General features: G+C 51.4%; 10 protein-coding genes across 10 annotated transcripts in view; 7 read left to right on the top strand and 3 right to left on the bottom strand.

The window, feature by feature from the left end:
* VTN49DRAFT_5953 (uncharacterized protein) overlaps positions 1 to 325 on the top strand; it is a gene marked incomplete at both ends in the record, with an annotated part of 3,715 nt that extends 3,390 nt beyond the window's left edge. Inside the window, 2 exons of the mRNA XM_069414067.1 lie at positions 35 to 204; positions 253 to 325. Of these exons, the coding sequence (XP_069265351.1) occupies positions 35 to 204; positions 253 to 325 (243 nt within the window). The remainder of the gene's footprint in view (positions 1 to 34; positions 205 to 252) is intronic.
* A 409-nt stretch (positions 326 to 734) lies between these two features.
* VTN49DRAFT_5952 (uncharacterized protein) lies at positions 735 to 2,337 on the top strand (the record flags this gene model as incomplete). The annotated part of the gene is made up of 3 exons (XM_069414066.1): positions 735 to 869; positions 925 to 1,310; positions 1,368 to 2,337. 3 exons carry the CDS (start codon positions 735 to 737, stop codon positions 2,335 to 2,337), a joined length of 1,491 nt encoding a protein of 496 aa, XP_069265350.1.
* Positions 2,338 to 3,317: 980 nt separating this feature from the next.
* On the top strand, positions 3,318 to 4,966 carry VTN49DRAFT_5951 (uncharacterized protein; the record flags this gene model as incomplete). Its single annotated transcript, XM_069414065.1, has 4 exons — positions 3,318 to 3,324; positions 3,388 to 3,539; positions 3,599 to 3,996; positions 4,060 to 4,966. 4 exons carry the CDS (start codon positions 3,318 to 3,320, stop codon positions 4,964 to 4,966), a joined length of 1,464 nt encoding a protein of 487 aa, XP_069265349.1.
* A 1,485-nt stretch (positions 4,967 to 6,451) lies between these two features.
* On the top strand, positions 6,452 to 7,738 carry VTN49DRAFT_5950 (uncharacterized protein; the record flags this gene model as incomplete). The annotated part of the gene is made up of 2 exons (XM_069414064.1): positions 6,452 to 6,759; positions 6,823 to 7,738. 2 exons carry the CDS (start codon positions 6,452 to 6,454, stop codon positions 7,736 to 7,738), a joined length of 1,224 nt encoding a protein of 407 aa, XP_069265348.1.
* Positions 7,739 to 8,252: 514 nt separating this feature from the next.
* On the bottom strand, positions 8,253 to 9,975 carry VTN49DRAFT_5949 (uncharacterized protein; the record flags this gene model as incomplete). The annotated part of the gene is made up of 2 exons (XM_069414062.1): positions 8,253 to 9,845; positions 9,922 to 9,975. 2 exons carry the CDS (start codon positions 9,973 to 9,975, stop codon positions 8,253 to 8,255), a joined length of 1,647 nt encoding a protein of 548 aa, XP_069265347.1.
* A 503-nt stretch (positions 9,976 to 10,478) lies between these two features.
* On the bottom strand, positions 10,479 to 13,077 carry VTN49DRAFT_5948 (uncharacterized protein; the record flags this gene model as incomplete). The annotated part of the gene is made up of 5 exons (XM_069414061.1): positions 10,479 to 10,562; positions 10,616 to 10,708; positions 10,758 to 11,050; positions 11,105 to 12,386; positions 12,439 to 13,077. 5 exons carry the CDS (start codon positions 13,075 to 13,077, stop codon positions 10,479 to 10,481), a joined length of 2,391 nt encoding a protein of 796 aa, XP_069265346.1.
* Positions 13,078 to 13,521: 444 nt separating this feature from the next.
* VTN49DRAFT_5947 (uncharacterized protein) lies at positions 13,522 to 14,444 on the top strand (the record flags this gene model as incomplete). Its single annotated transcript, XM_069414060.1, has 2 exons — positions 13,522 to 13,815; positions 13,878 to 14,444. 2 exons carry the CDS (start codon positions 13,522 to 13,524, stop codon positions 14,442 to 14,444), a joined length of 861 nt encoding a protein of 286 aa, XP_069265345.1.
* Positions 14,445 to 14,729: 285 nt separating this feature from the next.
* Positions 14,730 to 15,295, bottom strand: VTN49DRAFT_5946 (uncharacterized protein; the record flags this gene model as incomplete). The annotated part of the gene is made up of 2 exons (XM_069414059.1): positions 14,730 to 14,936; positions 14,990 to 15,295. 2 exons carry the CDS (start codon positions 15,293 to 15,295, stop codon positions 14,730 to 14,732), a joined length of 513 nt encoding a protein of 170 aa, XP_069265344.1.
* Positions 15,296 to 16,519: 1,224 nt separating this feature from the next.
* On the top strand, positions 16,520 to 18,405 carry VTN49DRAFT_5945 (uncharacterized protein; the record flags this gene model as incomplete). The annotated part of the gene is made up of 4 exons (XM_069414058.1): positions 16,520 to 17,260; positions 17,313 to 17,420; positions 17,473 to 18,282; positions 18,337 to 18,405. The coding sequence occupies 4 exons, from the start codon at positions 16,520 to 16,522 to the stop codon at positions 18,403 to 18,405; spliced, it is 1,728 nt and encodes a 575-aa protein (XP_069265343.1).
* Positions 18,406 to 19,269: 864 nt separating this feature from the next.
* On the top strand, positions 19,270 to 21,644 carry VTN49DRAFT_5944 (uncharacterized protein; the record flags this gene model as incomplete). Its single annotated transcript, XM_069414057.1, has 3 exons — positions 19,270 to 19,517; positions 19,578 to 19,726; positions 19,777 to 21,644. The coding sequence occupies 3 exons, from the start codon at positions 19,270 to 19,272 to the stop codon at positions 21,642 to 21,644; spliced, it is 2,265 nt and encodes a 754-aa protein (XP_069265342.1).
* Between the last annotated feature and the right edge of the window lie 2,962 nt (positions 21,645 to 24,606).

Below are 24,606 nucleotides of genomic sequence, written 5' to 3'. Positions count from 1 at the left end.
TCCTGCGCCGTCGCACGTGTCTCCAGTTGAGCAGCCTAAACCGGAGCAGCCGAAGCAAAAGGAACCGAAGCCCGCTCCTGATCAACCGCCTGAGGAGGAGGCGCCGGCCCCAGCGGAGCCAACCTTCACCGGAGCAGCTGCCGTTGTCCAGCAGCGGCCCATTGCTGGCTTTGCGGCTGCCGTGGCTGGTGCTCTCGTTTTACTGTGAGCTTACTGCTAACTAGTTAGTGTTCGTGCTTACTTTGTTGAGAGGTTTCTCTGCGAGCCTCCAGGCGGGCACAACAAGTATGAAATGGTGTGGAACCAGAACCTTCGCTTTGATTGATGTGTGGTTAAAGTTAGTAATAGTAATACATGATTGGTATCAACAATGTCCAATGAGTACATTTATCTAAGCAGATCGTTTATGGTGTAGATATCTGGAAGATGTTTTATCAGCAGAGAACAATTGACGTTCACATCGGAGCTCAGCCCTAATCACGTGCAACTTGCACGTTGGTGAGATGTGAAGGCTAGAGTGCATCAAACTGAGGCGGGGTAGCGGGGTCCATCTATTTGCGGATCCGCGCCGTGTTTGAGACGCGTCAAACTCACCATGTAAAATTCTGTCCTGCATTGATGACTTGAACTCGGCGAATTTAACTCCAGAAGGACTCGAGAGTTGACCGCTTCTTCATATCACAGTGATGAACCCTTCCTTCGGTTGCTCTGCGCCTGAGGCGGCATTTCCAAGCATGGACCCAAACAGAATGCGAAGGACGAAAATGGGCCAAGGAGTTCCATTTGATATTATAGCCTCCTTCCCCTTGGAGCTCCTGGTTCAGGTTGTGCAGTATTTGGATCTCACGGACATTGTCCGGAGCCAAAGGGTGCATTTCCCACTTCTTAACGGTCAATCTACCATCCTGACAGGGGATAATCTAGGTATCGAAGCGTTGGCGCACCATTTTTTCGTCTGAGCCAATCATCAAGCCTATTCTGCGTGAAACACTTGCTTTTCTCGGCCTGGATCTGAAGGGTGCGGATCTACCGATTACCAACGCTACGGGTTATTTCTGGTGGCGACATGGGCTGCAGTGCGCCAGGCCGGTGAAGAAAATCTTCCTCCCCTGGCCAGCAGGACTGGTAAATTTGCTCGCTGATGTCAGTTACCATTCGCGCCGACTGTGTTTTTACAGCTTTGACCGCGAGGACGTCTACATGTTGAATCTTGAAACCGGCGAAAAATCGATCTGGTCTGGCAGCGAATCTGCGAGATTAACTCGCGTCGCACACTCTGATCGCTATCTTATTCTGGATGGATCGGAACTGTAAGTTAGGGAACGTTTTCTTGATTTCTCATGTCGCCCGTCTAATTGATATTGTAGTTCCCGAAACGAGAGGCGTATGATTCTGACAGCATGGGATATGCACATTTCACGGAGATTGGTACAGCGGTTTCCTGGCCATCCTTACATTTTGGGCAACATGCTTTATCTCGCAAAGGACAAATTAGTCGTGTCTTACAATCTCCGAGACTCGCAGCATTGGACTGTTGATGTTTGGGACCTGACCTCGAATTTGGTCCGAAAAGTTGGCGAGTTCTCTAATCTCGGCTTATTGCACGTGGGCACGGACGAGGATGTTCTGGTCGCATTCGAGGTTAACTGGAAGACGAATCCGCCTGAGGTGCAGCAGACCAAGTGGAATCTGATGACTAGAGAGCTGCTTGGGAAAAAACAATCCCTCTTGCCGTTGCCTGATCATGTTCGTGCCGCGAACGACGCAAGAATCGTTCCAAGATCAGGGGTCTATCGTCATACCCTAGACCACAAGACAGTGTCTGAGCTCATCGTTGCGGTTGATAATGCTATTACCTTGTATCTGCTCCTCACTTACGACCATGCCGTCGACGAGCTAAGCGCTCGATGGATGAATTATCCCCCTTCCTTTTACAGACCCGGTTCCATGGTCAGTAGAACCGTCTTTCCAACTCCGAACGTTGTCTACTACTGGGACGAAGACGCTCGACAGCCCGCCGTTTACGACATGGCCAACAGCACGACAACTTTTCCCCCCAATTATCAGTTGGACAGCCGAATGATCACGGGTCGCTTATCTCAGGCTGCCTGGCTTCAGCACATACCAAAAGAGCAACTTTATAGGCAAATGCTACTCTTTGGCGACAGAGAGGTTGTTGGATTTGCCGGTTTAGGCGGCGTAGAACTCTGGTTGTTTAATCCGGAATTTACCCCCAACCTTGCGGACGTGGACGAGGGTGTGTGGACAACAAAACCAAATATGTCGCACCAGCCGGCAAATACGTGCCAATTCCGAATTCATTCACTTTCTGACTGAGTTCCTCTCGAAGCGAGAGGGCAAAGTCTTGACCACCATGGAAACCGATTTCCCGCACTATCTGGCTTATTGAATAGCCAGGCTCGTGCTGTCCGCTATTCGAAAAGGCACCATATCCTCATCCGCTCAATCGTTACCGTTGCATCAGCCAGCGAACTGGGTAGAGGTCTCGCCTGATGCGGATCGTTCGGGTTACCTCCGAGGCAAAGTGGCGATAATCCTCATGGCAAGGGAATAAAAATGCCCAAGTGTTTGGGGATGAATATTCATGATTTGAATCAGCAGGTATAAAAAGTGGGAGACCTGCACATCATGATGCGCAAATCAAACCGCAACAATGGGATGTTGCATGCGACTCGCATACAATGCCTGTGCCCGGAGCGAATGAGGTTAAAAATCTGTGTCCCACAATTACTAATCGATGCTTCGATGTTTTTACACTTCCAAAGATAAAAAGAAGAATAAGAAAACACTTCAAGGAACTAATCAAACACCTGCAACTCCAGCTTGTGCATTCCTTTACACAGCCCTAATCACGTGCGCGCTAGACTACCTAACTCACGGCGAGGCGATTCTAGGCTACCTTAACCCTTAGTGCGCTTGATCATGTGCACGCTAACCCACATCGGCGAAACGATTCTAGCCCTATCCTGCGGCATCCAAAAGTCGGGGCAGTCGGTTGGGCAGCAGGGGGTTGTCCAAGGCATATATATTTATCTCAAATTTCAAATCACGCATACCAGCCTAGTTAGTTATCCGGATAGCGCCTGGATGCGGCTTTTGAGACGCGTCAAAGCACATGTACATAGTAAATATTCCTACATTGATATATATGGTAAATATCTGCTGTCTAACTTGAACCCCGCAAATTGTGTTCCAGAACAGTTTCGAACGTTGAGCATTTCATCAAATCGCATAAATGAGTTCTTCTGTCAGCTGCTCTACATCTGCGACATCATCTCCGGGAGCGTCAGAATTTCATGTCCTGTACGCCTTGAATTCTTGACTTTGATTCAAGCGGGGAACCGAAAGGCTAAAAGATGTGTGCAGACGCCAGGTTCAGTGCATGGCCCACGATACATCACGAAAAAAAGGAACAAAGGCATTGGGATAGCTTTGACCTTGTCGGCTCCTTGCCTTTGGAGCTTCTGGTTCTTCTTGTGAAATACTTGCATCTTAAAGACATTTGCCGGATCCAGAGAGTGCACTTGCCTGCTCCTTAACTTTCAGATTACCGCTCCTGACACGGAAGTCGCTCCAGGTATGCAAGCGATGGCGCACGATTTTCTCATACGATATAATAATCAAATCTTATTTGGACGAAGCGCTCAACTTCCTGGACCTGGATCCGAAAGATATTGATCAGCCGGTTGTCAATGCAACGGCTTATATTGGATGGCAGCAGGCGTTGCGGTTCGCCCGACCGGTGAAGAAAATCTTTTTCCCCTGGCCGGGAAACGGTCTCTCTGCCAACATTCCCGACTGCAGGACAATCGAGTATCATTCGCGCCGACTATGCTATTTCACTTGGCACCGTGAGGAAGCCCATATCTTGGATCTCGAGACCGGAGAAAAGTCGACTTGGTCTGGTGCGAATACAGGAGCACTTCGTGACATCACACTGTCCGATCGATACCTTATCATGGATCAGTCAGAAATGTAGGTTTGAAAGGTATTCGTTTTCGATGTTTTATCTTGTTAACTAACATTGTTATTGTCTAGTGTCAGAGGCGAAAAGTATACGATCTTGACGGTATGGGACATACACGAATCACGGAAACTAGTAGGACGGTTTCCTGAGCATCCTGCCGACTTGAACGACGTGTTTTATCTCTTCAAGGACAAATTGGTGGTGTCTTACAGCACCAGAGAGGGGCTGTGGACTGTCCATGTCTGGGATCTGAGGTTAGATTCTGTCCGAGAAGTTGGTGAATTCTCTGATCTCAGCTTGTTGCACATGGACACATATAAGGATGTGCTGGTGACATTTCAAATCAACTGGAAGACAAATCCGCCAGTGGTAAGGCAGACCAGGTGGAGATTGATGACCCGGGAGCTACTCGAGACGAAGCGATTCTTCCTGTCGCTGCCGGGATATACTATTCATGCAGTGAATAAAGGAAAGATCCTCCCGCGGCCGGGATTCTGCCGTCACATCCTCTGCCACAAGACAATAGCTGAGCTTCTTGTTGCGATCGACAATACCATCATGTATCTGCACCTTATATACGATCAAGCCGTCGACAAGCTTAGCGCCCGATGGGTCGAATACCCTCGCGCCTTCCGCAAGCCCAGCAACATAATCGATAGAATCATCCTTCCAACGCCAAATCTTGTATACTACTGGCATGAAGGTTCTGGAAATCCATCTGTCTTGGACGTCACTAAGGGGACAACCTTGTTCCCGAAACATTGGGTGGACGGCCGATTGATCGGGAGCCAGTCAGCTAGGCGCATTTGGTTCGCAGCAACACCTGTGGAAAAACGCGATGGAACAGGTATAAGACCTTTTGGCGACAAAGAGGTCTTCGGCCTGGCCGGCTATGGCGGCGTTGAGCTCTGGTTCTTCGATCCAGAGTTTGCCCCTGACTGTCCGCACTGGGACAAGGGTGTATGGAAAAGACATTGAAAAACTTGAGAAGTTTTTCATGTTGGGAACTAGGTGGAACGCTCTGTGCTCTTATTAACTGCACTATTTCGCCTCTCGTATGTCGAGCGAGTGGTAGAAATAGCGGGAATGGAGGAGCTGGGAGAAGATATCTCGCGTTGGATTGATTGGAGGAATGTTAGTTATCAGTCGAGCTATTGATGAGTCGCAATTAGTTTTCTTTGTACCTTTGTCGCGTGTGTTTTCTGTGTCTATGTCCGCGTGCGATTTGTTATTGCGTTCCTTTCAGCTCTTGCTTGTTTGACGAGTACATAGTTTCGCGCATGATTCACACTCGCTGGCTGGTGCCAAGCAGGAAGGATCAAATGAGGCAAAAAGCAGCCAATCGGTTTGGTTCCCTTGTTCATGGATTCTCTTGGTTACTAGCATGTGAATCACAATTCGACAATATCGATGACCTTAGTGTCCCATGCGAAGACGGCAAATACGCATTGTTCTGGTTTGGATGGCACTACCTTGTCTTGGGCCAAACGTTTCTTTCCAGTTTATGTTACCTTTGTGGGTAGGCTAGCTGCCCAAAAAAAAAAAAATAATATATATATATATATATATGAGAACTGCTTCTTCGCGTCACTCCGCGAGGTTGGCGCTGGCTCTAGATACCGAGTCTGAAAAGCTTAGGTTATGCATGTCTCCCATCCACCGATCATTCTCCGCTTCTACAATAAAACTCGAACAATAGTGCAAAACTGTAAAAATCCTTGCAGATTTGACATGCTGGACTTTCCGCAGCCCTAATCACGTGCACGCTGATGCAGTAGAACAAAAGTGGCTTTTAGGCTACCTTGCATTGGCCGCTCAGGCAACCAGTCGGGTAAAAGATGTTCATCCAACAACTTCTTACCTCAAGGTATGAAACGCGTACATCAGCCTTGTTTTAAAGTTTAGGTACAGGATGAGTGTGGCTTTTGGGATGCATCGAAACCGTGCACAAAAAAAGACGCCCCTTTTGTATCGATAACTTAGAACCGCAAATTGTACCTGCAGAAGACCTATTAAAGGATTGATCTTTCCATGGTGTTGAAGTGATGTGATAGCTACTCCTATAGCACTGGGTCTGGGACATCACCTTTCGAAGACAGAGCCCATCTCCCGCATGGCATTATATCTCTCCTTCGGCTGAACTCAGTAAAGGTAAGGCTACTCGTCGCGCGCAACTCCATTCCCGTTGAACGGACCTCAGCCGATTCGAACAGGAGGAACGGAGGCAAGAAACTAGCGTTGACATTTGTCAACTCCTTGCATTTGAGACTTCTGATTCTTATCGCGAAGGTCTTGCATTTCACGGACATTGTCAGGAAACAAATGATGCACATACCCACTCCCAGGTTTTCAGGTTTCCATCCTGCTGACAGGGGGTCGGCTTAGGTTTTCAAGCGACAGCGTGTGATTTTGTCAAAGGATGCAACAACGGAGTCCTAACGCGAATTGCTGACATCTCGGGACATGGATCCGAACAATACGAACTTGCCGGATGACAACCCAATATCATGGCTACCTTGGCTGCAGCGCGCCAGGCCGTTAAAGAGGATCTTTTCCCCCTGGCCAGGAAACGGTCTCTTTACCAACATACCCGACTGCAGGACAATCGAATACCATTCGCGCAGACTGTGTTATTTCGGCTGGCGCCGTGAGGAAGCCCACATTTTAGATTTCAAAACTGGTGAAATGTCTACTTGGTCCGGCGTGGATACAGGGGCACTTCGTGACATCACACTGTCCGATCGCTATCTTATCATGGATCAGTCAGAAATGTAGGTTCGAAAGGTATTCGTTTTCGATGTTTTATCTTGTTAACTAACATTGTTATTGTCTAGTGTCAGAGGCGAAAAGTATACGATCTTGACGGTATGGGACATACACGAATCACGGAAACTAGTAGGACGGTTTCCCGAGCATCCTGCCGACTTGAACGACGTGTTTTATCTCTTCAAGGACAAATTGGTGGTGTCTTACAGCACCAGAGAGGGGCTGTGGGCTGTCCATGTCTGGGATCTGAGGTTAGATTCTGTCCGAGAAGTTGGTGAATTCTCCAATCTCAACTTATTGCACGTGAACACTGATACGAATGTGCTGGTGACATTCGAGATCAATTGGAAGGCAAATCCGCCCGAGATACAGCAGAGCAAATGGAAACTGATGGCGGTGGAACTGCTTGAGAGGAGACAAACCCTCCTGTCCTTGCCAGATCATACTATTCGTGCCGTGAATAACGGAAAGATCCTCCCACGGCCAGGCTTCTGTCGTCACATCCTCAGCGACAAAACAATAGCTGAGCTTTTCGTTGAGATCGACAATAGAACAATGCATCTGCATCTCATGTATGACCAGGCTGTTTACGAGCTGAGCGCCCGATGGGTCGAATACCCGCGCTCGGACTTCAGCAGACCCGACGTCATGTTCGGCCGAATCATTCTTCCAAACCCCAACCTTGTCTACTACTGGGACGAAGGTTTCAAAATGCCCGCTGTCTACGACGTCACCAGAGGCAAAGCAGATTGGTCCGAGGAATATTCGTTGGACAACCGATTAACCACGGACAAATCGGCTAAGCGCATCTGGTTCGCAGCAAGTCCGGTTGAGCAGCGTCATGGAACAGGTATAAGACTCTTCGGCGACAAAGAAGTTATTGGCCTGGCCGGCCCTGGCGGCGTGGAGGTCTGGTTCTTCAATCCGGACTTTGCCCCTGACTCTCTGAACTTGGACACCAGCGTGTGGACAAGTCATACTTAGTTGTTTTCCAGACCTGTGCGCATGACATTCTTTGTATTGTCCGTCGGTCGCGCCGAGTGGTAAAGAGGACGGGAGTAGAGGACATTGGGCGGCTATGTATCGGATCTCACACTTGATGTCATTGATGAGATTTGCTTGCTTGCTTTGCGTCGCGCGCAATTACATACACTCAACGATTCGGGGTTGGATCGCACCTTGATAATTCGCCAGACCTCTTTAAAAGAATTTGCTTCTTGTCCGGGGTGGCTTTCTCTTTATCCATGGCTCATGCGTTTCTGCCTATGATTCCTTTGTATGATTTCAGCAAGCCACATTCAGTCATGTTCCTCAGTCCATTATCGTCGGCCTTAATACATGTGCCACAACTTGCTCATAATTCAACAGCAGTTCTCTATTAATCATCAGACGTATTTCGGCAAGTCTATCCACAAGCGCCAATCAATACTTTTCTTTTCACACAATCAAGGACATAAAGAAAATATGCAACAACTACCCAGAATGTTTAAAAAGAAACCTAGCGTAAACCCTGCAACTCCTGCTCCACCTCCTTCTTAACAATCTCCCTCACACCCTGCCACCCCAGCTCGGCGGCGACTGGCGTTACCCGGCTCTCCTTCTCCTCCAGACCCACAAACTCCTCCGGCCGGACGTCCCGCTGGAAGTTGTACCCTTCCTGCCCCTGCAGCGCCAGGTCGACCGCATGCGCGAACTTGGCGGCATGGGCGGTGCATAGGGAGACGTGGTACGATCCGGGATTCCGCTCGATAGAGCGCAGCGAGGCGCCAACACCGACGGCGGAGTGCGGATCGAGAATGTAGCCGCCGGTCTCGGAGCTGTGCGCGCTGCCTGCAGGGACATTCGCCGGGCGGCAGCTGGTGTAGATGCTTCGGATGATTTCGAGGGTTTGCTCGTCACTAACGCGCTCGCTCTCGAATTCTCTTTGGGCGGCCTCGAAGACGGCCGGGGTGACGCTGAAGCCACCCTCAGTCTTGAGCTGATTCAACCAGGTGGAGATGGACTCGCTGGCCATTGCGCGGCGGTCCTCCACGGTGCCTGACGTTTCGGTTTCGAAGGCGAGGAACCAGAGCAGGCGCTCGAAGTTGCTACTGACCAGAATGTCCATGGCCGGGCTGTAGGTCTCCTTGACACCCTCGTCGCTAGACTTGCCTCCATCTGCCGTCTCACCGTTTCCCACCGGCTTCTTGGTGTAGTGACCGCCGCTCTTGAAGAATCGGTCAAGGATGTCGTTCTCGTTCGTGGCAATTACAAGCTTCTCGACAGGCAGGCCCATGCGCTTGGCAAACCAGCCCGCAAGGATATCTCCGAAATTGCCGGACGGTACCACATAGCGCACTGACGATCCAGCCTGATACCCGGGCGACGTTGTGAGTCGGAAATACGAGTAGAAGTAGTAGGTCGTTTGGGCAAGGATGCGCGCCCAATTGATCGAGTTCACCGCAGCCACATTGTGCGTAGAGTTGAGGTCCTCGTCGGCAAAAAGCGATTTGACAATAGCCTGACAGTCATCAAAGGAGCCCTCGACCGCCAGACAGTGCACGTTCGCATCGAGCACCGTCGTCATCTGCGCTTGCTGGATCGGCGACACGCGGCCATCAGGGAAGAGGATGAAGATGGACACATCCTGCTTCCCGCGCAGTCCGTAGATGGCGGCGGATCCGGTGTCGCCGCTGGTTGCGCCAATGACAGTCAACCGATGGCGGTCCTGCCCCTCCTTGCCCTTGTTCCGGCGCACGAGGATATATTCAAACAGATTCCCGAGGAACTGAAGCGCAACATCTTTGAAAGCAAAGGTCGGTCCGTGGAAGAGCTCGAGCGTATACAAGCGTCGCTGCCCATCCAGCTCGACGAGAGGCGTACGGTCCGGATGCCGGAATGTCGAGAATGATCGCCGGATGATATCCTTCAGGTCTTCGGGAGGGATTTCGCTTGGCGAGATATACAGGGACAAGATCTCAAAGGCCAGATCCTCAAAGCTGAGATCCCGCCAATCCGATTCCCACGACGCCGGCAACGTGGGGATTTCCTCGGGGATGAAAAGGCCGCCGTCCGAGGCGAGGCCCTTCAGGACGACATCTTCGAATGAGAGCTGCAGAGAGCCCGTGTATTAGTCGATTTGTCTTGCACGTTTTGCTATTTTTGCCGCGTTAAGCGCGTGGACTTACACCGGACGAGGCACCTCTTGTGCTGAGGTATCGTTGCGAGGATAGCTGCGTCATTGGAGGAAAATTTCACGCCGAATTGGCAAAACTTCAGGGATGAAAAGATAAAGACGGTCAATGCGACCTTTCTAAAGTGTGAATTGGCCTGATTCAGAGGCAAATGCCTTCCACCAGGGTCATACTAATACTCTTCTTGGTCGTCAGCGGTGAGTCACCCCTCTGCGGGCGAAAAAGCTGCGCCGATCACGGCCGATGCGCAGGAATTGTCTGTACTACAATTTCAAGTGGTTCGTGGCAAATTACGTATTTGGCCAATCATAAGCTTTGAAAATCAAAATTTTGAGTTGTACACGTAACGTAACGTATCGCGAAGTGTTTCCTGCTCCGAGTCCAGGACCACTTCACGCATCGTGACAGGAGCGATGAACTGCATTTCGCCGTTCATAGAGCTCGGAGCGGACAGGAAGAGAGTCTGCATGCAGTTGTTACAAAGTTTGATCCCTTCGACCGAAAATCCCGATGGCTATGCACATTCCGATCCCTGAACTGAAGGAACTGACTCATGCATAAGCAGCAACATCGTAAAATATATTCAAGTCTTCCCAGTCGAACGATGAAAGCAAGTTGGAGAAATCTTCAGGAGGCTACAATCGGGTCAATATGATTGTTCTGCCGGGAGAACGAGATTAATTCTTACCGTAATCATCACATCTTGGTCCCATCCGTCCCATCCAGCACTCGTGCTTTGTGCTGGCGCTGCCAACGTCGAGCCGGCTGAGAAATTTTGCGACTTTGTGGCGTCAGTACTTGGGTGACGTGTAATCTGAGAGCAATCTTACTATGCCCAATGCGGCGTTATCAGGAGTAGCCGGCACAGGTTCATCAGCGTACCGGCGAAGAAGGTTATAGCTAAGCGTACCCATCCGATTGATGACGGATTCCTTCAGATCATCGGCTTGTTCAGGAAAGAACTCCGACTTTACGACGGCGAGGGTCATGTTCAACATGAAAAACGGTTTTGCACCTTTGATGACCAGCATGACCTTGCCCTCCATGCAGTCGAGGGTCCTTTCGACGAGATCAAAGAGTGAGTTGGTAAAAGGGGAAATGGCATTTCTCGTCCTGTTCGAAGCTATTCTCAGAATTAGCGATAATCCGACTTTGAACGGATCACGGAGGAGCGTACTCGTACTAGGCCCTCTCTTTGCAGAATAGATGTGCTGAAGAATCGACAGACAAGCCTGCATTGTGCTGTCGGAAAAGTTCCCCATACACAGTCTCGGGGACATCTCGTGGAAATTCAACTGTCGGGAGACGAGAAGAATCGCGACATCAAGACGCGCACGCGATGACGGTTCAAACAGCGGGTCATCATTGGCTTCGACCGCAAAGGGGGTATGAAGGGCGAGCAGAGCTTGATCTAGCTTGGTCTCCAGCACGGCTCTGCAAAATAGCGATTTTGCATTGGCTGCCGTGTTATCAGGTGGCGTTGGCCATGATGGAAGGCTGGACTGGAAACGTCTGAGTTCCCAATCGAGCCGCTGAATATCCACGTAAGAACAGGATATAATGGGGGAGTTCATCAGAGCGCAGATCTTCAACCGCAATGGTAGCGACTGGGCCAGAACGTACTGATACGTTGTGTCTGTGAGCTCGTGTAACGGCTGTGAACGCGGAAGCTCGACGATGCCCTCCGAGATGGTATCGTCATTGATGTTCAACGGTGGTAAGGTATCAAAATCAGAAGGCCGCAGCGTCGGAGGCATGCCGCGGTCCAAGGCAACTTGTACATCCAGCTCGACGATCGTTGCCCAGATCCTCCGCCGCATCTCCTTGTTGAACGGCGAAATCTTGGTCATGCGATCGGGATCCCGGTGGTAGCCGGCCAACATGGCCAGTTTCACAATCGTCCCCGTGGCCAGCCACGCCCTACTTCGATTGAGGCCCTGATTGTTCTTTGCAATTACCAGGAGACAGTGGAGTTGAAGTACCGTCAAATCCGGACGTTTGATTTTGGCATTCTCCAGCCACTTGTCTGGATAACGGATCCAGTCGATGACGCGAGAGTGTGGCACGACGGTTGACTGTGACATTTGTGAGAGTCGTTCTGCCTCCATGAATCCGACCGAGGCAGCTAGAATCAACAGTAACTGCGCGACAAACGCCGCTGAGATCATGTCCGGCGTGTCAAAGTGAGCCCACATCTCCGACAACTGTCGCTTAAACGAGGGAATGTGGATGACCCGAAGTGTCGATTCGATGTATGTAATGTAAATGTCTACCAACTCCTCGACCAGGGCCTTGGACGGAAGCAGCGATAATAGGGTCGCGGTGTCTGGAGCCGGTATGGGCTCCTTCATTTTCATCTTATGGCTCCCCCGTTTGGCTATTTCCACATTGCGGCGGATGTGGTGGACAGCCGTGTCGGAAGACTTGAGTTCATCAATCAGAAGTTTCAGTTTCGGAAACTGTCGCCATCTCAGCGTCTGCCCGAAGGATCGTCGTGACGACATCGCTTACCTGCATCATCAGATTGGCGATGATGCCGCCGCCATTGAAGCGGGTTCTCGTCTCCTTGCCCCGAATGAGGACCCTGTTTGGCATGTCTAATTGCTGCGAGGGCGACGCTGGTGAGTGATTTCTTGGTATTGTATAATACTGCGTGGGCTCGTCTTGGTTGGGACACCCGGACCGATCATTCTGTCCACAACTTTGCCCACAACCCTGTGTACAGGAGCGATTCAGCACGGTATCTAAGTACCGTTCTCTGGAGGAGCTGCCCTCAGCCGGGCCTCTTCCGCTGGCAGACTGACCCTGGGCTGCGATCCCCGCTCCCGTCGCTCTTGGCTGCGAGGTGGCCACACTTCCCGCAATCCCCGGCATGGACTGCTGTTGCTGGTTAGTCCGACCCGTCGCCGACCGCTGCGACATCTCCGACGGCGGCGGCGTGACGGTTTTGGGCTCTTGCCAGAGGAAGCGATTTTCGTAGGTACATTGCTCTGGATTCTTACTCTTGGCGCATCTCCCACACGTCGGATACTCGCGATCGCACTTCAGTTTTCTCATGCGACAGAGGTTACAGGATACCGTCCGTCTGCAGCGCTTCCGCGGCCGCTGCGACGGGGGTTCAGCGGAGCTGAGCCGCTCCTCTGTCGCCATTTTTGTCGGCGCCTGGAATGCAGAGTCCCTTCGGGGTAAACCGTGGTTTTGCCAGTCCGGGTATGGAAGATTAACATCAACCGATCCCCTGCGGCTTCATGAATGCCGCTGCCTGCGGTGTGCCTGAATGTCGTGCCTGCAGAGGTGTGCAGAGGAGAGGGTTGCCCAAGGGGGCAGTGACGGCCGAAAGATCTTATCAATCTCGGATCAACGTAAGCCAGTGGGCCAGGGCCAACAACACTATTCTCGTTTAGGACTAGCATACTTTCTGGTGATTGGTGGGCTGAGGTAATGATGCGGATACGCGGAATAAGAAACGGCCGCCATTCGGATTTCGGACAAAGCAGAAGCTCTAAATAAAAGAGCTTATTTAAGCATTCGATGATGCCCAGGCACACGGGAACAGGCAATCCACAAGGACTATACGATTAGCAACTGGACAAGATGTTTCAATCCGTCCTTTCGTTTCTCGGGCACGGGAAAGAGGATTACATTTTTCCCACCGTGGATCCCGCCCAAGATGGACCAGACTGCAAGAAGGACTGTGCCGACTGTACAGTGCATTACCCAGCCAGATTCTCCGTCGAGACGACACGGAAACTCTATGGCAATGTCAAGCCGTTTGCGACCCATGTTCTGGTGGCGACGGGCAAGTCCGACTGGAAAGAAAAGGTCGAACGGGAACGGGGGAGCTTGATGGAGGCATTGCATGATGTGCCGGTCAAAGCGCGCGAAGGGGTAAGAAACACATTTCTTTCAGACGCATTCAAGAAGGTCCATAATGTTGACCAGAAATGGAGCGCCTGATGGTCTCGGCATCGAACCTGACTCCGCCAGAAGGCTCAGAGGAAAGAAATGAAACCTCGGTCCTTCTGCTGCCGTCGTTCACATTCGTGGACCATGTCACCACCAATGATATCCCGGAGCTGGTCTCCCGATTTATTGAGGGCGAGGAGCCCAAGGAACCCAACCCCTCCTCACGGTTGACATCTCGACCGTGCGTCCATGACTATGTGGTCCTGCTCTGCTCACATAAGCGGCGCGATGCCCGATGTGGCATCTCCGCACCGCTGATCAAGAAGGAGCTGGAGCGCCATCTGCGGCCGACCGGTCTGTATCGCGATGCAGACGATGAACGACCCGGCGGGGTTGGAATCTACTTTGTCTCGCATGTCGGCGGACACAAGTTCGCCGCCAATGTGCTGATTTACCGCAAGAAGGATGAGCAGCTGATTTGGCTGGCTCGGGTGCGACCAGAGCATTGCGAGGGGATTGTCAAATACACGATTCTGCAGGGCAAAGTGGTACATCCGGAGTTTCAATTGCGGGGTGGTTTCGATAGATCGAAAGGGTTGACGAGTTGGTAAAAAGACTAGGGAACATCATTACATTGCCATGTCGTTAATTAATCAAGAATCATGTCCAGTAATCATTCCAGAAACAGCAGAATGGAATCCATAGAGGCGAGCATCTCAAGTGTTTCTTTTCCACCAACTTCTTATTCATAATTGGAAGGCAAGACCTCAACAAAGAACGCCTAAACTGCGGCTCATTACTCAACCTTGGGCATTGATACTCGATTATACTCAATCTGCAGCCCGTGAAAAACGTCATCCATTCATAATCATACACTCCTATGTTTCATCGTCCACTTAAACCTGCGACATGCCAGGACGGCTTTGAGCGGGCTGGGATCGCAGGTTGGCGCCCGACCGGCTCTTCAGGATCGACAGGACCAGAGAGCCCAGGTAGGCGGCAAACAGGAACCAGAGGAAAGCTGTTGACGCCTGAGCCTCTCGGCACCGTTCCTCTCGATGGAAAAAGGAGCGATTGGTAACCTCATTATCCGCAAGGTAGCTCTGAACGGCGTCAGCCACATAACGATCGACTATCTTTCCCCATGATGTCATACCTCATTGCTGCAGCTGTGTACTCCCAGCCGTGCAGCCAGAGCAATACCCGCAGTCAAAGTGAAGATCACATTGAGCAGGTCCACCGCCACCATAATCAGCGGATGTCCCGCCAAGGAATCTTTCCAGGTCGCTGGGATCAAATAAAGCAGTGAAAGAAGGGAAAAGGCCGCGGCGAACAGGGTGTAGTTGACGCTGGCTGGGCCGCTGATATCCTGCATAGCAATCACATGGCCGATCAGCCCGATGAGGATGAGAGTAAAGAGGAACTGAACACTTCGCAGGGCGAGACCGGCTATCGGGGCCATGATGGAATGAACTTGTAGATGCCTTGCTCGATGCTGTTTACGAAACGGATACTGGTGGTAGGCAACTTCTGACCGACAACTGGATCAATGATCGATAGCAATCAACGGCTGGAGTGGCCGTCCCGACTATATACTCGCGGCAGACAGCGGAGGGTGGTTACGTCATGCATAGGTGTGACTTCCCTTGCTCACGACTGCCCAGCTGATGTATAGACCAGTCGGGTTGAAGCTTCCATGGGCCATCATGATTGGGCACGGAACGCAAAAGTTTTCGGCATTTGCACAATACTCGGAGAATTCATTCAGCTGTTCACCAGCCGCGAGAGCGCTGCCGACCCTTCTCTGTTGGAGTTTCTATGACGTATACGGAGTAGAGTCTTCCTACAGTAGTTGGGAACCACTAACCAGAAGCACTGAACTCAGAGATGAGACGACCGACGAAGCCCGTATGATTCCTTCAGTACGTCGTTCGTTGACGATTTCAAGGAAGCCAAGTATGTACAAGACCCGCTATCTGCAGGCCAAGGAAGTGTACGAGAATTTGAAAGCTGGTGGCTTCAGTGCTCGCCGTTAGACGCAGATCATTCCGAGCGCCACCTGCGACATGGATGGTCTAAGACCATGCCACACACCCCACCTAATCCACAGTGTAAACTTATTTACGATATATCCGGGGGTGTGAGCTCGCAACCTCCGAAGTCGATTTCTGCGAACTTTGATCTGTCAAGATCACGGAAAAAAAAAAATAATGGATGGCCCAGGCGGGATTCGAACCCCCGCCGTTCCGAGTCCGAGCCTTCTCTTCTGCAAATATCTCAAGCGGAAGCTGCGGATCAAACAAAAATGGGTACCTCCCAACAACTACTGATTGGTTCTTGCTCGACACAGACAGTCGGGAACTGGATCGGGTTTAGCGTTGGCAGACTTCGTGCATGTCGGGGACCTGATTAGGAAAGAAGCGCTCACATTGGCTATCCAATCAAAACGCATCTTCAACGATTCGCGGGGCAGTAGTCAGATTGAAACTGGACGCCTCAAAGGGAAGTCCTCGTTGCCTCAGGGCTCAAGCGGCAGGCGCATGAATGCTGAATTTCATCGACGAAAATAATTTCACTTCGAATTCACGCTTGGATTTGACATCTTCTCGAACAAAAGGCTTCTTTCGTAGCGAAATCGGTTATTGTTTTCCATCCAAAAGTTGGTTTCCTGGACGTTGTTCGCACCATGTTGCATCAATTCCCATCGACGAACCAGATATATCTAGATCCCACGGAATTGGGTGATTTGGACTCCTTCAATGACATGGATTCGTTCAACCGTTCCGACGTGAACGATCTCAATGGCTTTAACAGTCAGGAGATAGACGGCATGATTGGGATGTCTGCCTTAGACTACACCACCCTGAGCTTCGATCTGCCAGACATGCAATGGCCAATGGTTGAAGATACATCCCCATCCCAGCCATTTCAAGCTCCGTCGACAACGAGCAACGATTTTTTTACCGTTTCCCCCGACGCCTTTTCTGATCTGGTCCATAGCTGGGCGGAAACAGACAAGCGTGATCGGCCCATGAAACAGAAGCGACGAGATGCCGCAATTGACCTCCACTTGCAGCGTCTCAACCAGGCATGCTATGGGAGCAGCGTATTTGATCCCAGCCCCAACGGTGATGGAGTCTCGCCCACAACGTACTACACACCCAACTCATCTCTGGACGGCGTGCCTTCGCTGTCTCGGACGGCAAGTACTGGTTCTGTCTCACCTCCGACGCGGTCGTCACCGAAACCCAGTTGCCATCCTTCGCGCCCACCGCCAGGAGGTGTGGAAATGATCCTCGACTTGAATATGAATGCCGCGACCAATGTGCCGAGGAAGCAGAAGAAGCGAACTCCAGCCCAAATTGAGGATTACAGGACGGTCCGTCGGAACGGTGCCTGTGCAAAACACAAACAGCAGCACAAGAAGGTAACCCCCGAAGCACATTTGCCTCTGCATTTGCCGTGCTTACGTTGCCCAGTGTAATTGCTACGACAAGACCGCCAGCGAGACTCTTAATACTGGGATCAAGAAAACCATCACTTCCAAGCGCAGTTCCTGCACTGGAGTACAACAGAAGAAACCTTCGGTAAGTGAAAAAGCAAATATTTTGCGCATTCGATGATACTCATTTTGCCTAGTGCAATCACCATGACAATGCCGTCAGCGAGACCGTCAATGCGGTTGTCAAGAAATCTTCTCCCACGCCGACAACTCCTATACCTCAGCCAAACCCGCCGTCCGTGCAGCTGCTCGATCCGCTTGTTGTGCCTCCGGAGACAACGCCCGCCATTGGCGAGTTTTTCGTGCCCTTGGACGAGCTCTTTGGGTCGTTTCGCACGGTTCATTTCTCTCCCGATGCGTACCTTGCGCGGCCGCTAGCCGCACCGTACCTTCCCGAAACGAGCACAGTCATTCCAAAAGCTCAGCAGCTTCGTCATTTCCACGCTGGGCGAGCAGCAGCGCCTGCACGGAGGGTACTCCAGCCCTCACCGAATTTGCACGAGTCATCGGCCTCTGCTTCGAATCTCAATCGCACTCTACTGAATGAGGCTTCCGTTGGCCAGTGTGCCACTGTGTCTTCGGACAGCGGACTGGCGATGACAACGCGGCTACTCGGCCAGAACTTCAACGAGGCGTCATCCATACGACAATCATATAGTGCCTCGATTACTGCAGAATGCAACCCAGCAAGCTGTCCTCCTTGTCCTATGCAGGCTATACCGCAGTTTCGACACAGTGAATCGGTGGCGGATTCACCTGTAGGTGCTGCGCAGGCTATGGTACCGCCTGAGCCGCCTGAGCAGTCGAGTCAGGAGACAAGTCCGGCCCTTTTCACTGCCATGCGGGCAACTCTAGCCGCCATCATCAACATTGCGGTCCTCGCTTGGTGTTGCTTTTTGTGGATTGCCACTGCGACGCAATCATTTGGACTGGATTGCCTGGCTCAGGTATGAGCCTCAACTACTGGTGTACTACTGTTCTGTTGCTGACCTTATCTCCAGATACCATGCCTCGTGCGCAGAAGACGCGTGCTGTTGGGCCGGCCACCGGTCATCCTGGGCCTATCGTGATTGGGCAAGAAGCATTGGTCTCTCTATCGAGCCATTGCGGAGCGGAGCGTCGGAAGTGGGCTCCGGCGGTTCGTGTGTACACTATTAAATTGGAGTTACAGTCTTGATATTGAGTTTAGATAACCTAGAGGGTCGCAATGGCAGTTACAATTTGCAACGTTATCTTCGGTGCAAAGTCCGAAGCGGAGTCCAGAGCTAGAGTGGACGGCCAAAAGAGGTGGGAGGCATGACGTGATTCGACCAGTCTGGAAGAGGTCTCCATTTTGTACCTTACACTAAACCTAACCGAGCAATGGTCTACCCACAAGTGGCTCGGTCTGGCTCTCTCGTTCCGCCTTGGTTTATCTCTCCAGGGGAAACAACGCGATTCAGACGTCTTTTCCTCTTCGGTCTCTTCAGAGAATCTGCGAAAGGAACCGAAGAATCTCGTATTTTTGATTCCCTCGTAGTTCTTTGAAGATGATTGGCAACGACCGGGATTCCAGCATGTTGCCGACTCCTACGAGGCTGTTGGTTCGTCGAATTTCGCGATCAACCGGGACGACCGACATTGTTTCAAGGAAATGGCAAACATTCAACCACTCAACCGCCACGCTAGTTTAGTGCACCGGCTCCTCCTGAGATCCGATATATTAAACTAGTAAACGTCCAACGCGACTGGACAGATGACAGCCGAGTATCCGATTAAATGGATACAAACTACTTTGTCTGGCAGGGCTCCCACATCTCCCTGTCCGGTTAGATTTGCATAGATAAAATCCCATGATCTACGCCGCAACCTGAGATCCTGGCCCATCCTTGCTGCTGCAATTGCAGGGATATCCTCACAATCCGGGAACCTCGAGTCGCGTAGGGGACATCGCCATGCGTCTCCTAACCATTGCTACTTGGGCCTTTGCAGCCCTAGGCACGGCCGTCAATGCGGCAACCACGCCGTCGACGGAGGGTATCGAGGCTCTGGTCAAACGCAGACTGCCACAGCATGCGGATTTCTTCGAGTTCAAGATTGTCGACCCCAAAGATGACGGCGAGCCGGACCGCTTCACCGTGTCCGCAGTGGGGGAGAACAAGGTCCGAGTGGAGGGAAATTCCTTGAGCGCTCTGGCGATGGGGTATGCCCGACATACGTTCAAAGCATTGTAGTGCACAAAAGACAGTACTAAGCGTTGCAGTCTCCGTCGGTATTTCGTTGACGTCGCGAACGTTGATATTTTCTGGTTCATTGGAAGTCAGATCGATCAGGCGCCGGATCCGCTGCCGACACCGGAGACCACCCTGACGGGAGAAAGCGTGGTGCCGTACCGGTATCACTTTAATACAGGTGAGTATCCCGATTTTGATCGTCGCCGAAATCAGGCTGAAATGTCCAAGTGACTACTTCGTATACGACGGCTTTCTGGTCTTGGGAAGACTGGGAGCTCCAGCTTGATTGGATGGCACTGCGAGGCATCAACCTTCCGTTGGCCTGGATTGGTGTGGAGAAGATCTTCATCGATGTCTTCCGTGAGGTCGGTTTCACGGACGAGGAGATCCTGAGCTTCATCAGCGGACCAGCCTTCCTGGCCTGGAACCACATGGGAAATATCCAGGGTTCCTGGGGCAGTGACATGCCCTTTGAATGGGTCGATGCGCAGTTCGAACTGCAGAAGAAGATTGTGCGCCGCATGGTCGAGCTGGGCATGACGCCCATCCTGCCTGCGTTCACGGGCTTCGTTCCCCGGGCAATCACTCGACTCTTCCCGGATGCGAACGTCGTCAACGGGTCTCAGTGGAATGGCTTTCCGCCAGAGTACACCAACGTGACATTCTTGTATCCTACCGATGATCAATTTGTCCAGCTGCAGCAGAGCTTCATCGAGAAGCAGTTTGAAGCCTACGGAAATGTGACGCACTATTACGCCCTGGATCAGTTCAACGAGAATGACCCGTTCTCGGGTAACCTCGACGATCTGAAGAGCATCAGCAAGGAGACGTGGGAGTCTCTCAAGAAGAGCGACCCAGCTGCGGTTTGGGTTCTCCAAGGATGGCTGTTCCACAACAATGAAGATTTTTGGACGAATGAGCGGATCGAGGCGTACCTCTCCGGCGTCCCTGACTCCGACTTGATCGTTTTGGATCTGTTCTCCGAGTCACAGCCCCAGTGGCAACGCACGAAATCGTACTTTGGGAAGCCGTGGATCTGGTGCCAGCTGCATAACTTTGGCGGGAACATGGGCTTGTATGGACAGATCTTGAACCTGACCATCAATCCGGTCGAGGCAGTTCACGAGTCGGATTCCTTGGTGGGATTCGGCCTTACGATGGAAGGCCAGGAAGGAAACGAGATTGTTTATGACCTTCTCCTCGACCAGGCTTGGAGCGATACGCCCCTCGATACGTGGTATTATTTCCGTCATTGGACGACGACCCGTTACGCCGGCGCCAGGTCCGTTCCTTATGAAATCTACCTGTCATGGGAGACCCTGCGGACGACGGTGTACAATAACACCAACTTGACCTCGCACGCGGGGACTAAGTCCATCTTCGAATTGGTTCCCAGCATCTCCGGGCTCGTGAACCGCACGGGCCATCATCCTACGACTCTCCACTACGATCCGGCAGACCTCGTTAGAGTCTGGGGGTACTACTACGCCGCTACGGACCGTGAGCCGACTCTCTGGGAGAGTCCGGCCTACAACTATGACCTTGTGGACATCACACGGCAAGTTCTATCGAACGCATTCATTCCGGAATACGAATCCTTGATCAAGATCTACCAAGAAACCGCCAACTCTAAGGATCGGAAACGGAAATTGAAAGCGCAGGGCGAGCGCCTCACCTCGCTGCTGAAAGCTTTGGATGCCGTCCTGTCGACCAATGAGCATTTCCGTCTATCGACTTGGATCCGCGCCGCTCGGGCCACCGCGCCCAAGTCTTCGTCCCCCAAAGTCGCTGATTTCCTCGAGTACGAGGCCCGGAATCAGATCACCCTCTGGGGCCCCACGGGACAGATCACCGACTACTCCTCTCGTGCTTGGTCAGGCCTCGTGTCGTCATACTACATTCCACGGTGGCAGAAGTTTGTGGACTACCTGATCAAAACGGAGCCGGACAGGTACAATCAGGAGGAGTTTGAGGAGGATTTGCTGAAGTGGGAGATCAAATGGCAGAAACAGAAGTTGCCAAAGGATGAGAAACGGGATATCAAGACGGTGTTGGAGGAGGTTGTAAAGACTCATGGGGACGTGTTTGGCCTGTGAGGTCTTGATAGGAGTCCATCGCCAATATTTCGTTTCGTGTATATATTTTTGGAATCAAACACTACTTCATGAGGGTGGTCGCGACTTTTGTAAATGATCTCTCGAAAAGTGTTCCCTTAACTGCGAGGCTAGCAAACGCTCGAAATAGGACCCTTGCCATTATTGCAACGCTATATACATCTACTTATTGCTGAAAATGCCTGTTAATCACAAGAATACCAACTTGACGAGAACCCCGTATCAATAATACAGAACCTGAACCAAAACTCGTCAATATTTGTGTGGATGGCTTCGGCCGAATCCATTAGATCTATCAAGACGAGGAGATTTATATGTCTGGGAAGTTTGCATGCAGCAATCAGGAGCTGTAGATTTTTCGTGCATGACTGGGCGACAAATGCGATCAATTCGTCGGGGATAAGCTGCCTTGGTTTACTGAGAACGTGTCTATCAAGGCGTAGCAGGCAGATGATGATCAATTGAACTACATTCATGCGTTCGTCGGGCCAATGTTGAGAATGTGTCGGACTTGGGTCAGCAAATATCTGGAAGCCCCTTTACACTCCTTATTATTGACGGTAAAAGTCTTGGATAATGCGACCAGAATCTCTGACTACTCGGAAATTGAGCTGCTTCAGTGTTAACTAGGACACCCGTAGACACGGACACAAGCAACACGAGTCAAATTATGCACTCGGGAATACCGAATGAACAAAAATCACGGAAAACAACGTACAATCTGAAGACATACAAGACTGGAACATCACGGAGTACATTCGAGAGTAAAGAAGAGAGGAAATCACCCGATATGTACAGTACACCGAGCGACGACATCTACCTACTAAATAACCAACCGAATCTCTCTCTCTCTCTTACGCAATGGTCACGAGCAATATGGCTAAGTGTGTATTCGTCCATGCTCAACTGCCGATCACGTGGAAGATCCCACTTCGTAAACTCGTGACTAACCACATGATTCAGTAAATCACAATATCCGGATTAGGACTAGCGTACTGAGTACTCCGTACTCCGCAGACATCAGGATTCAAAGACTCAAGTCATTACATGCTTCATATCTCAACGATAACGCATTTACGTGGCAAACAAAATTATAAACTCATAACGCCAGATTGCCAGATTACCTGAGGTACCTAGTTGATACTTATACCGTGAATTCGCTGGCGTAGGTCGTTTGTGACGAACGGAATTGGCTTCCTCCAGCATAAGGCGATAAGGCGATCCCTCTGATGGATTTGGAGAAACGAGTCCACTCATTTGACGTTTCCCTTCGCGACCTGGTCTTCATGAACGCCAGCATGTTGACTAACATCTTTCTACCTTCCTCTGCGCGGGTCTCCCACGAATTGCCGTCATGATGATCATCATCAGGACACAGTTCGCGTTCTGACTCGCTCTCAGAGTCCAGCTCAAACGCGTGGGTTGGACCAAGCATCTGATGGGTTATGACCGAGACGAGATGCGGGCATTGCTGGACCCGGCCAATCCGCCCACGGAGAGCATCCTCTCTTGACAACCTTCCGACCTTACAACTACCCAGTGAGCCGGGGGTACGTTCGAATTCTACTCCAGAAGGCTTCGCGACCACTGTTTCTTCTCTCATCACGGGCCAATCCCGCTTCTGCCCCTACACTTCGCTGGAATTGGCGCTGTCGGGCCCCTAAGCCCCCTCTAGGGGTGACGGCTGGGCTGACAACGCTCAGCCCAATGAACCTATTATACACGCTGCGAAGAAGCAACCCGGCCAGAACCCCCCACCAGGACCGCTCTCCGCCGTCAATTCCCAAAGGTGGCAGCGTAACGACTCCTATCGCTAGCCCCCGCGAGGCGAGTTCAACTTGCCTTTGGTGAATATCACCGGCCAAACATGTTGTAATCAGACCCTTTTCGTGCAGAAGCATATATTCGCGAAGATACGGAATCTTTTGTCTGGCTTCTGGAGCGTCTGAAGGGTGTTTACCGACCTCCTCTCATTGACTATCCTGCCACGGTCATGAGTGACGCGCATGTGGCTTTCCTGGCCGCAATAAGAGAAGCGCTGCCACAGACGAATCACCTGCCCTGTGTTTGGCATGTCAAAAAAGATGTACAAAAGTACGTCAAAGACTACCGTGCCTTGATCCGAGGTTCCTAACATTATACCAAGGATCCCTTCTTTTTCTCTTTGCCCTTTTTCGAGTTTATGGTGAAAACTCGTAGTCAAACGCGCAAGATGGCGACCCAGACGATCGCGTGGCAGTACCTTGCCAACATCGAGCAGGACCAGCCGCGCATCTCGGACGAAGAATTCATGGACGCAGTCACGTCGGACCCCAAGGCTGCCTACGAAGACATCGGCGGGGTCATTGGGAGGCTCGTCACCGCGAACAATAACCTTCACTCGAAGGCCGAACGCACGAATGCGAAGTTCGCGGAGTATAAGGCCAACGCCGAAGCACAGATTGGTTCTCTGATAAAGCAGCGGGACGAATATCGGAACGCCTGCGCCCGGGCGCTCGTCGAGCAGCGAACCTCGGCGGTGGGAACAGTCCCGAAGCGGTCGGTGAAAATCGACGACCCAAAACACCTGACGGACGGCAAGGAGCCACTGTTCGAGCACTGGCTCAGTCGTATGAGAAACAAGCTCCGCGAGAACGCCGACCATTTCCCAACCGAGTCGTCGAAAATCGCCTATGTCGAAAACCGCACCGACGGGGATGCTGCTCGCCACATCGCGCCCCGAATGCGGGAAGATCATCCGGAGCGATATGAAACCGCCGAGGACATTTTCCAGCACCTCGCGAGCATTTATGAGAATCCAAACAAGCTTCAGATTGCCAAGGAGGACTATCGGGATTTGGTTATGAGGAACGGAGATGACTACCACGCGTTCCTCACTAAGTTCTTGCATCTTGCGGGCGAAGCGCAGGTTTTTACGCGAGACTACAAATCGGTTATTTTTTTT

This window comes from Thermomyces lanuginosus, assembly GCF_041956635.1.
Source record: "Thermomyces lanuginosus strain ATCC 200065 unplaced genomic scaffold VTN49scaffold_40, whole genome shotgun sequence".
In the NCBI taxonomy this organism is placed as follows: Eukaryota; Fungi; Ascomycota; class Eurotiomycetes; order Eurotiales; family Trichocomaceae; genus Thermomyces; species Thermomyces lanuginosus.
Note: the sequence above shows the minus strand (reverse complement) of the source record. Positions and strands in the feature narration are given on the sequence as shown.